The following is a 12,661-nucleotide window of genomic DNA, read 5'->3' on the forward strand; positions in this document are numbered from 1 at the left end:
TCTTTGCTACTCGGACACCTCCAGTGAAATGCCATGTTCCAACATCATGGCCTCAGCTCAGCGAATTGTTTAACCATATTGAGTACCAAAGAAATAAATTGCGCCGTGCCATATATATATATATATATATATATATATATATATATATATATATATATATATATATATATGAAAAGCTGTCTTGGTGTAAATATTTTAGGATAGTTATAAAGATCTAAAGATCAGCGGAAGGCAAATCAAGCAATTACATTTTCATTTTATTTGTGCTTTTACTTGAAGAACAGGTAGATATGATTGAACTTAAGATCCATGCATACATACATTTGACACTTCAATGTGGCAATTTGAAGAAATGGAGAAATGAGCTAAAATAAAAACATAAACTAAAATGTACAGAAAATCAAGACTTTTAATTTTTTCCCCTCTTGATCTAGCTCTTAGAACAAGATGAACAGCAGTGGACCAGCGTATCCTCTCGCCTCTTTGTATGTTGGGGACCTGCACCCTGATGTCACAGAGGCCATGCTTTACCAGAAATTTTCTCCTGCTGGACCCATTATGTCAATCCGAGTATGCCGTGACATCATTACCCGCAGGTCTTTGGGTTACGCCTACATAAACTTCCAGCAACCAGCTGATGGTATAGCACCCTGTCTGTACATACATATTTTATGACTTGGGTAAACAAACTTTCCTATGGCCACATAAATCAGAGTAGTGTTTCATTTTAATGTGGTGGCTAATGAGGGTAGGTATTTGACCTTGATGTTTGCTTCTTTCCAGATAACTGAAAGCTGTCATAGTTTTTATACATTCCAAACTAAAAAGAACATTGTAGAGATATTCTCTTGTTGACAGGTGCAAACATCTAACACATTTTTACTAACACCGCTTGACCAAAACAAAAAAGGATGTTTACTGAGCAAATAGGCACAAGCCTCTTAATAATTGCTGCATTGGAAGAAGTTAAACCCTAATTGATGCAATGAGTAGATTCTCATTTTCTAAACTAAAGTGTGGAAAGAAACATCCCATGGCTGTGGAAGAGATGTCGGTCTGTTAAAGAAGCAAAAAAAGTATCAGGAGATTGCAGAAACAACTAAAATTGGATTCAGAACCAGTCCAATACATTATTAAACTCTTGCTAGATAGTAGGGAACCGTCATCTTGAAGAAGGAAATGTAGTTAGAAAAAACTCCTGAATGATCATAATCTGCAGTCACATTAAAATTGTGTGAAATAAGAATTGAAGAATAAGAAATAACAGAACTCAGGGCTAAGTTTAATGGTTGAAGTCGGAGTATTTTCACTTGCACAATGTGAAGGGAACTGAAGAGATTGGGGCTGGACATCTCTATAGCCATAAGAAAACCACTACTCAGTGAGGCTAACTGTAGAAAAATGCTTAAATTTGCGAGGACGCATAAAGATCAGATTCTGGAGTAATGGGGGGTTATTCTGACTCCACATTTACCTGGATCCAAATTGATCAGTGTAAAAAGAGAGGCAGATGAAGTGGTCCACCCATCATGCCTAGTGCCTACTGCGCCAGCCCTTGGGGTCGGTGCTATATAGGGTTGCAGCAATATTATGTACCCAAAGGATGAGGTCAGCTGACTTTCTGAATATACTGAACGACCAGGTTATTCCATCAATGGATTTTTTACCCTGCACCAATGGCACAAGCATATTGCTAGATGACAATGCCAAGATTCAGAGCTCAAATGGTCAGTGGTTCAGAGAGCATGAGACATCACTTTCACACATGGATTAGCCACAACAGTGTCCAGAGCTAAACCTCACCAAGGATCTTTGGGACGTGTTGGGAAAAGCTTTGTGCAGTGGTTGGCCTCTCTCATTGTCAGTACAAAATCTAGTGAAAAATAAATACAACACTGGAGGGAAATGAATTTTGTGACATTGGAGAAGCTTATGGAACCAGTGCCACAGTGAGTGTGTGCTGTTATCAAAGCTAAAGGCAGTCCAGCTAAATATTAGTGTTTGACCTTTTTTGTTTTAGCAAAGCAGTGTTTTTATTCAACCAGGAAACCCTTGAGCTGGTCTTTTTTATTATTTATTTTTTATAAATGAGACTTGGTCAAGAAGACTAACTATACAGCAGTCAACACATAAATAATGACAATAAAATACTTAAATGGATGTAAAACATGATACCGTAAAATATAGACAAGGTTAGTTATAATGGTTTATTTCAAAATTAAATCAATAAATTTTAGCCAATGTAGCATTTCATTGGTATGTTTGATTACTAAAATACAAGTTTGGAACTAACCTGAAATCCTTAAGTGTTAAAAGATTTCTAATCTGCAAGTCGTCATTATTTTTTTCTTCATAAAACCTTTCTTTCAGCGGAGTGTGCCCTGGATACGATGAACTATGACGTGATTAAAGGTCGGCCAATTCGGATTATGTGGTCTCAGCGTGATCCAGGACTGAGGAAATCTGGCGTGGGAAATATCTTCATCAAGAACATGGATGAGTCTATAGACAACAAGGCACTGTATGATACCTTCTCTGCCTTTGGCAATATTTTGTCCTGCAAGGTAAGTGTTTTGTGCCAAAACTGTATGAAGTTCATGTTTTGCATATGTTAAATAAGTTGTTTTTTTTAAAGGTTGTCTGTGATGAGAGAGGATCCAAAGGCTATGGTTTTGTTCACTTTGAGACTCAGGAAGCTGCAAACCGTGCCATTGAAACAATGAATGGGATGTTGCTGAATGACAGGAAAGTGTGAGTGGATTTTGCATTAGCAACCTCAGATTTTAAAGCGTGCAACAAAATGAAATCTGAAAAAACAGCTCAGGCATAGAGCAGAGCAGGATATATAAATGTTACCCATTTAAAACTGTTTGTGAATACTGAATACTATTAAAGATGCCACAGAATATTTTGCAGATGACTTCTTTGTGTTTTCTTGCTCAGTCGAAAGAGTGGTAAACTGTTTAAATCTGGCACTGTGAACCCAAAAGACTGTTTCCTGTGGGAAAAATGCCAGTTCTACCAGCTTAGGTCAGCAAATAGGTAGGATTTGTGTCTATGTTTTGTTTTCCTTGTGTTTTGTAATTTTAGGGCAAAGCAGTTGTCCCACAAAGACTAAATCCTCTTAAGTAGGGTTGAGTGTTATTTCTTAATGTTGTAATCTTAGGAGTGTACTACAAGTTTGGTTTGACACAGTCAGACTTTATTAGCATTAACTGGGTTTGACAAAAAGAAGGAATAAATACCATTTATGCACTGAAAACTGATACAACCATAATAATTCTAATTTTTCTTTAAGTTAAACTTTTCATTTGAGACTCAGTGCACATTTGTGCATCAGTGGTCACTTTTGCATAAATTGCACTTGAAGCCCGACCACTTGTAAAAAGGCCAGGGTTGTAAAAATAGTTAAGTGTGAGTAGAATAATCATTATGCTAAAAAGCAGCAATGCTTCTACAGTGATTGCAGGAGTTGAACCAATTAAAAAAATGTTACTTGTGTTAAGTGGTCAGATAAAAAAATGACCCCTTTAAGTTTAGTTCCACACAGCTGAATCATAACTTGATTTTTACAAAGGGTATTTGCCTCAGATAACATTACGTGATTTTGCATTATAGTGTAGAAATGATGAAATCAGTTCTCATGGTAACATGGTGCGCAGTCTACAGTTTGCATTATATTTTTTAGGATAAATCCGATGATGAAAAGATGTTTTATTATTAAATTTGGCAATAAAATGCCATTTGACTGTGTTTTAAGTTGTCATGTAAATGAATTTTTGTCAGTAATCTTATAATTGGAAATTCCTTTAACATTGGTGAACGGCTTGAAATGAGACTGTCAGACATCGGTATAGCTTCAGTACTTATGCATGGTGACATTGAAATATTGGTTTCAGGGATATAATGGTCCATTTTTCTACAAAATGTAATTCTCAACTTAAACCTGTGGTGAACTCTTGGTGATTCAGAACCACCTTCATGGAACTGACCGCCTTGACTTTTAGCTCAATGTATTTGGTTAAATCACAGAAGACCATTCTCATTTTGAAGGGCACCCCTCCTGTTCTAAATGTTAATACATGTCTTTAGCCAAAGACAACAGACTGTGACTTTATTTAAAAAAAAAAAAAAAAAAAGCAACAAAACATAAGTGACTTCCTCTCTTTTATCCTTCAAATTGTTGTTCCTCTGTTTGCTTTGTTTGATTCTTTTCCCAGGTTTGTTGGCCACTTCAAGTCGCGCAAGGAAAGAGAAGTGGAGTTTGGCACCAAAGCTATGAAGTTTACCAATGTCTACATCAAAAACTTTGGGGAAGACTATACCGATGAGGAGCTCAAGGAAGTCTTTTCTGCTTTTGGTAATGAAGTTTGCTTTTCCTCGAAAAGTTGACTGATTGGATTAGGGCAGCAGTTTATAATAACTTTGTTCATGATGGTTCTTTTGGTGCCGTCAGGGAGGACCCTCAGTGTGCGGGTGATGAAGGATGAGAAGGGTCATTCACGAGGGTTTGGCTTTGTCAACTTTGCTCACCATGATGATGCTCAGAAGGCAAGTAGTACCAAGTTTGTGTTCTTATTATTGCATGTCTGATAACACTGTTTTGAAGCCAGGAGCATTAGTTTCTTATTACGGTTTCACTACATTGCATATGCAAAGAAACAACCAGTAATTACCTTTTTTTTTTTTTAATTTTTTTTTTTTTTAAACTTTTTTTTTTAATTTCTTGAATGCTGAGAAATTCATTATTTTTTTCTTCATTTAAATTTAGAAATGACTGGCAAACAGGAAACATATAGACCAGGGGTGGGCAACTCCAGACCTCGAAGGCTGCAGTCCGTCATGTGTTCAGTTTCCCTGCTGCAAAGCACCTGAAACCGATCAGACTTAATTAGCAGAGTTGTGAAGACCTCAATGTCAAACTCTGCACTAGTATGCTTTCTAACACTTTGATTTAACATTCAAAGTTAAAAAGAACTCTGAACACTTCCAGGACTGCAGCCCTCAAGAACCGGAGTTGCGCATCCCTGATAGCTGTGTCTCAATTCAGGGTTAGCACACTTCCAAGCGTGAAGACTGCGTGGTCTACAAATTGTTCTACACTACTCACAAAAAGTTAGGGATATTTGGCTTTCAGGTGAAATTTATGGAAAATGCAATATGTTCATGCTACAGTGATATAATATCATAAAAGTATGACATTTAAGTAGAAGGATGCACGACTGATTTCCTCATCTCAAAAAATTTATTCAACACAAAAGGTAACAACAAGGGTAGTTACACCACAACAAAAAATTTGAACGTCTCAATATCTCGTCATGTGCCCTTGAGCATCATTACAGCTTGACAACGACGTCTCATGCTGTTCACAAGGCAACTTATTGCCTGCTGAGGCATGGCATCCCACTCTTCTTGAAGGGCAGCCCTCAGGTCATTGAGGTTCTGGGGTGCAGGGTCTCGAGCCTCTACACGACGGCTCAGCTGATCCCACAGGTTTTCAATGGGATTCAGGTCTGGAGAGAGTGCAGGCCATTCCATCTGAGGTACACCAGTCTCCAACAGCCGTTCCCTGATGATGCGGCCTCGATGAGCAGGAGCATTGTCGTCCATGAAGATGAAATTAGGCCTGTGCTGTTCATGTAGGGACACAATCACTGGATTAATGGTTATTCAGGTAGTATGGGCTTGTCACTGTACCATTCACAAAGTGTAGGGCAGTTCTGTACCAAGTGGACACCCCTGCCCACACTGTAACACCGCCACCACCAAAAGCTCGCCTGGTGACAACAGTGGCTGATGCATAGCGCTCTCCCTGACGTCTCCAACATCGTTGCCGGCCATCATTTCTGCTCAGTGTGAATCGACTTTCATCAGAGAACAGCACTGAGGCCCACTGGTTCCTCGTCCAGCGTAAATGCTCCCTGGCCCATGCAAGACGATGATGCCTGGTGGTGTGGTCAGGTACCCGTGCAGGTCGTCTAGCATGCAGACCACGCTGATGTAAACGGTTTCGAATGGTCTGACGTGACACTTGGGTGCCTCTCACCTCTCTTAAACGTGCCTGGAGTTGAGTGGCATTCATCATCCGGTTTCTCAGGGCAGTGTTCACAATGTAGCGGTCATCAGCACGGGATGTGGCCAAAGGACGTCCACTTCTAGGCCTTTCTGTGACTCTTCCAGTCTCTCCATATCTCTGTTGCAACCTGCTGATGACACTCTGTGACACTCCAAGCTCAGTGGCCACTTCTGTCTGAGAACGTCCTGTTTGAAGCATCGCAATGGCGAGGGACTGTTGTTCCATTGTTAGGTGTCGTCTTGGTCTCATGATGTCAAAATGTGAACAGCATGATGAGGACAACTGTTTAAACACCAGCTGTAATTGAACCAGGACATTTATTGGTCAATTCAAGGATCACACACCTGCTGTGATTTTTGCCATTAAGCTCCTTGTTAGAGAACAGCAACTTGTGCAAAATTTATTGAAACATTTAACAGTTGGACATGTGCATTTAAAAGCTTAGAGAAGATCACATTAAGTTCACCTGTACAGGTTTGAATGCATTTTAGGCTTGTTGTGAAATTTCACCCAAAAGCTGAATATCCCTAACTTTTTGTGAATAGTGTATGTCGTCTGCACACTCCTAAGTGCGCTTACTGTCAGTGAAATGAGACAAGAAGTTTGAATGTATGTGATGCAGAGATTACCAGTCACAAGTCAGATGCATTGCAACTTTATTTTTTAAGGTAGGCTGTGTGACAGTAGGTGTGTCATGTTTCCCTTTAAAAACAACATGGTGATATTCCTCTTTCTTGTTTTCTAGGCTGTTGATGAAATGAATGGGAAGGAGATCAATGGGAAGATCCTCTATGTAGGGAGAGCTCAGAAGCGTGTGGAGCGTCAGGGGGAGCTGAAGCGCAAATCTGAACAGATCAAACAAGACCGCATCCAGCGTTATCAGGTGTTGCCCTTTTGTAGTTGTCTCTCATTTGCTTGTTTTTTCAGGGGTTGGCCTGAGTTAATTTTAGTGCTAAAAAGTTCAGCAGCATTTACCATGAAGGGATTTATCAGAAAACTTATTGGTTGACTTAAACATTGGTTTTGCTTGAGAAACATGCTTTTTCTAAGTGATCACTTCAATATTGTAATCAGGATAAAGCCAGCAGTGAGACCCTCTTAGAAGGTGACTGCACACAGTGTGTGGACACTGACTTCAGTTATCTTTATTTTGTATGATCATATTTTAAGTAGAAGATTTATTCTCTAACTTGCGTCTTTGAGTATTAAACACTTTTTTTCTTAATTCAGCAGTTATCAGTCAAATGATCAGGTTCTGATGATACCGTTCTCTTGTTCATTTCCACGAGTCTGTACATCTGAATTTTCCTGAACCCACTTCTGTTTTCTTAGGCAGTTTGCTTTGTGTTGTGCTGAAATGTTATGAAAAAAAAAAATAAAAACACCCCAAACACTTTCTTCCCTGCCATCTACAGTTGTTGTAACTAGGGGTTCATTTTAATCTCTATACTGAAAGACTTCATTTACTTTTTCTGACTCCAGGGGGTGAATCTGTACGTGAAGAACTTGGACGATAACATAGATGATGAAAGACTCCGGAAGGAGTTTGCTCCTTATGGCACCATCACGAGTGCAAAGGTATTGTTTGTATGGGTTCTGTCAAATAACAGCTTTGTTGTGATTAAATGACATGGCCACAGGAGACACTGACATGTCTTATACAGCAATGAGTCATGAATATTTAACTCATCAAATGCTCTGACGTTGAAAACCAAGTGCAACATTTCAGGGACACGGTGTCCTGAGGGTTCAACGTGTCCAATGTGGGCTTTCACCCTCGCTCCTTACTCAGTAAAATTCCTCCATGTTTCCTTGATTCATTTGAAGAAAAGTACAGTTTTTTTCTCTCTAATTTTCCCTTTTGGAAAATCTGTTTTTAAAGATTTGTGTATTTTGCGAACAAAATAGTGATCCTATTCTAGAGTTGTGTGATATTATATGTGATAACATATTGTGGTGAATGATGACATCCTTGCAGCTGGATGTAATTTAAATGTCATCCCCGCTTTATTCACGGAAGTGGGTTGTATGAAAAGTACAAAATGTACATGTATTAATGAGGGCTGTCAAAGTTAATGTGTTAACATAAATTCCTTTAAGTGCTTTTTTTTTAAGCACACAGCATCTCTGTAGTTTCAGGAAGTGATGCAGAAAAAACGAGGTTCTGAAGCAGAAATGGACACATCATGGGTGTTTTACACAGACAGTGTAGCTTGAAAGTTCTGCAAGATAGTTTTCTGGACACAATTAGTCCTTTTTTTGTCTGTGTGACTGCCATTACCATTGCTGTATGAGTCTCAAATACCACCTGTTGTGCAGCACACAGCTAATTCAGACCCCCCCCCCCCCCCCCCCCCCCCGGCTTTCTCTAAAGACCAACCATGCTTAATGGCTTCCAGCTGAAATGTTTGATAATTCTACAATTGACAAAGCAGTTTGTTCCTGTTTATAGTGTTTGAGGCAAAGCTGAAGCTGTCTGAAGTGGTGTGGGGGTGTGTGCAAAATCTTTCAACCATGACTGAGTGAATATAACTTTTTAACTGCAGGTACATAACTGCTCATAGGAGTATTGAAATAAAATGTTACTTTTCGGAATGGACTTTGAAAATCTGAAGTTAAGAAGAGATTGATTGCGAGTTAACTTATGACACTCATTAATTGCGATTAAAATAGTTTGAATGATTGACAGCCATAATATTGGCAAATGAAATGAAGTTGACAAGACAAATCAGTCTTTTTCTGATTTTTGGGTTGGACTTGGATTCCTTTTGGTCGGTTCAGTGCCATCATTAGTCTTGTGTTTTTACCATAGGTGATGACTGATGCTGGCCAAAGCAAAGGCTTTGGATTTGTCTGCTTCTCTTCACCTGAGGAAGCAACAAAAGCTGTAACTGAGATGAATGGGAGAATCGTTGCTACCAAGCCACTGTATGTTGCTCTGGCTCAGCGGAGGGAGGAGCGTAAAGCGATTCTTACCAACAAGTACATGCAGAGGCTTGCTACTATGAGGACCATGACCAGTCCGATCATTGATTCATACCAGTCTGGATACTACATGACTGTACCGCAGGTATTGTTGGAACAATGTTGTAGAGGGAAAATGAATTTGATTATTTTTTTGTGAAAGTGGCGATTGTGTTGTTTTTCCCAACTAGCACGTGCTTATAGTACTTAATCTGTATTTCTACCTTAATGTGGCCACCTACATGAAAATGTACTATTAGTAAATTTGCATGTAATTGAAACATGTTTTACTTTAGTCTGCAGCTAATTGCCAAAATTTCCTCTCAATCTGCACTCCTAAACACCTAAAATGACTGTGTTTGATGTGCATGCCTTGAAGTTAAAACAGATACTACTTTTGCAGCCTCCTACTCGCTCGTACTACAACCACAATGCTGTTGGCAACATGAGAGCAGTGCCTCGTTGGGCGGGACAACCACCAAGACCTCACGGTGAATTTCTTTTGTCCAAACTGGGATATAAGTGAATGTGCTGTGTATATACAGTACAATGGATAGCTGATGTCATGTTTTTAGGCCCGTACTCGGCCCAAGTTGTTGGTGGTTCTCTTTCCCGTCGTGGTTCGACCACCATTACAACAGTCAGACAGGCTTCCACCCAGGCTCCACGTGTTGTAACCTCCACACAAAAGACAAGTACCTCAACTATATCAGCAGCACAAACACCATTCTGCTAAAAATGTTCACCTTTAGTGGATGCTGTATTTAACACATGACATCTGTCATCAGATAACATTGGGACACAGACTCTTGGAGGACGCACCGACATGCCTGCTGTTCTCAAAGGCGGTCAGTACAAGTATTCATCTGCTGTGAGGAACCCTCTGCATGTTGGTACCATAGCTGCACCTATGGGAAGGCCACAGGTACTGTAGTCTGTGCTATACTGTATGTAATGTCTTATTGTGGGAAATTTTCTGAGATGGACTTATTTGAAACTGGTAAAATTCAATCAATTATGATGACAAAAAAACTTGAAAATGTAAAGCACTAAAAGAGGAGAAACTCCTTACAGCTTGAAATTGAGATTTTTGAGTTTTAAGTAAAAATGTGTTTGATTAAAATTTTCATTGCACTAGGGCTGGGTGATTAATTGGATTTTAATCTCAATTACGATCTGGGTTTTCAACCATCATAGAAATAAAAGGGTGCGACTATTATTCTCTTTGCAGTTTCCTCTCCTGCTGTCCTGGCATTGCAGCGCTGTGTTGTAAACTCCTCCCACAGCCGCTTTGGTTTCATTCAGATACTGTTGCCAACTTGGCGAGTTTCTCCCTAAATCTGGTGACTTTTATTGTTAAAAGTGACTAGCGACAAATCTAGCAACTTTTACTGGAGTTATATTAGACTTTTCTGGTGTTTTGGCGACTGACTTGAAGGCACATATTGTTCTGCAGTTATCAAATCAAAGATACTTTATTCATCCCTGAGGGGAAATTCAAAGCTGTAAGGAACGATCAGCCGGAGCCTTTCCCTGTTCTAAAGCACTCCCAGGCGGCCGGTCTCAGTCGACTTCGGCTGCAGGTCAATGTAGAATAACTGCAGTAGGTTGTGGAAGTTCACTACAACATAGTTTATACCATTGTCAGTGAGAATTGGCTGCATTACTTTTGTATACATAGTTCGGCAAGTTAAACACTGTAATATCCCTCCTTTACTGGGTGTTACCATAGCAACGCTTTAATCAGCTGGCTCAAATCAGCTGTTTTTACAGGTGAATGAGAAAAACGCACTGTAGCCTGACAGCAGTTGTTTGGCATAAAACGTACATCAAGACCTACGTAAAACAGTTCCTATATAAGCGGTAAAAGCGGATTAAACAACTCTGACTCGTGCATTAGACGGTTATTATATGACAGTTGGTTTTAATGACGTTATGACAGCTTCACTGTCACACGGACCATTACAGGAAATCATTCCTGCCCACCTCAATAAGACTGTTCAATGCTTCTTCCTTGTGTCTTAGATAACATCACGAATGTCACCGATGTTATTTATCTCCTCTCAACCGTCGAACACCACGACGTGCAGCATTGTTTAAAAATAGTGGATAACTGTGTTAAATAATCTATCTCAATCTCAGTGAGAATAATCATGATTATAATTTTTGTCATAATCGAGCAGCCCTACATTGCACTAGTATCTTCAACTTGATGTACTCAGGTTCTTCCTGTGCCCGTGATGGAGCCACCAGTGCACATTCCAGGCCCAGAGCCACTCACGGCTTCAATTCTGGCTGCAGTTCCTCTCATGGATCAGAAACAACTTCTTGGTGTGGCTTCTGCTTTTTTTTTTAAATTTATTTTTTTATTTTCATGCATATTAAAGAAACCTTTTTCTATTTGTTTTCACTCCTGTCTCTCCTGTGTTGTGCAGGGGAACGACTATACCCGCTGATTCATGGCCTCCATCCAAACCTGGCTGGAAAAATCACTGGGATGCTGTTGGAAATTGACAACTCAGAGCTGCTGCATATGCTTGAGTCGCCAGAGTCTCTGAACTCTAAGGCATATTATTGTTCAGCCCATCATTCTTATTTGTGTTGATTTGTGAGGTTGCACATAGTGTTATACCATACACTGTGAAGGTCTTTAGCAGCCTTCATTATGATTTGGAGCTTGCTTTTGTGTAAGGGATGTTTCATACAACTGACTGAAATTTAACACCGGCTTCTAGTATAATCAGGAGTTTGATCATATATAAAATAGTTGTAATGCTCCATTTGATTCCAAAAACACAGTATTAGATGAGGTGAATATACATTTCTACAAAGAATATTACTATAAAACAATCTTGCAAATAATCCCAAGACAAATCATATTTTTTATTAACATATGGCTCAAGTATAGAATTAATTTGAACTTTTTGGGACCATTCGGTGCACTTTTATAAAGAAAGCTGTAGATATGAGTTTGATTTAAACTGGACTTCTGAATTTAGGCAATCGTTTTAGTCAAAGGTATACAAAATAAAATTTCTCAGACCCAGATTAGCCGCAGTTGGATTTAGGTTAGCCTCAGTCTGCATTTGGCCAAATCATGGTTAACTTTTTTTTTTTTTTTTTTTTCAGTATGCTGTGAAATTAGTACTTTTAAAAACCTTGAACAGTTTAAGTCAAAGTTAACTTGTGAAAGTTATTCTGTGTTTAAGGCTAATGTTGGGATCATTCAAAAAACTGTTTTTATTTATTTATTTTTTTGTTTTTTTTAAGGGGGTGTCTATATGTTTTTGTCTCTTCTCTGCTTTGTTCAGGTGGACGAGGCCATTGCTGTCCTGCAGGCTCACCAGGCAAAGGAGTGCTCTCCAAAGAAGTGAAGTCCTTTTAGGTCAGTAACAAATGGAAAAAAAAAAAAGTTTACAGCAGTTTTTTTTTTTTTTTTTTAAATAAAAAAAAAAAAAATCAGGGATGAAACAACTGAACTTTGTAAATGATTGTGCTTTTGAAAAACTTGGAATATTTTTTAACTCAGTTTTATTACTAAATTTTATGTAACAGTAAAAAGAAATCAGATTTTTTTTTTGTAAGAGCTTCAGCAATAACAGCTAGTACACTCCAAAGTTA

At 38.9% G+C, this 12,661-nt stretch overlaps 1 protein-coding gene across 2 annotated transcripts; it reads left to right on the forward strand.

The window, feature by feature from the left end:
• Positions 1-447: 447 nt before the first annotated feature.
• On the forward strand, positions 448-12,414 carry LOC306754604 (embryonic polyadenylate-binding protein-like; the record flags this gene model as incomplete). Of its 2 annotated transcripts, none has more annotated exons than XM_079238622.1 (14): positions 448-640; positions 2,371-2,564; positions 2,636-2,751; positions 4,221-4,360; positions 4,457-4,551; positions 6,822-6,959; positions 7,559-7,654; positions 8,889-9,146; positions 9,441-9,531; positions 9,616-9,735; positions 9,829-9,965; positions 11,263-11,371; positions 11,476-11,606; positions 12,352-12,414. In XM_079238622.1, 14 exons carry the CDS (start codon positions 448-450, stop codon positions 12,412-12,414), a joined length of 1,881 nt encoding a protein of 626 aa, XP_079094748.1. The 2 variants fall into 2 exon arrangements, with proteins under 2 accessions (XP_079094748.1, XP_079094749.1); XM_079238623.1 differs by having other exon boundaries at positions 9,444-9,531.
• Positions 12,415-12,661: the final 247 nt, after the last annotated feature.

The sequence above is a fragment of the Telmatherina bonti genome (assembly GCF_933228915.1).
Source record: "Telmatherina bonti genome assembly, chromosome: 4".
Taxonomy (NCBI): Eukaryota; Metazoa; Chordata; class Actinopteri; order Atheriniformes; family Telmatherinidae; genus Telmatherina; species Telmatherina bonti.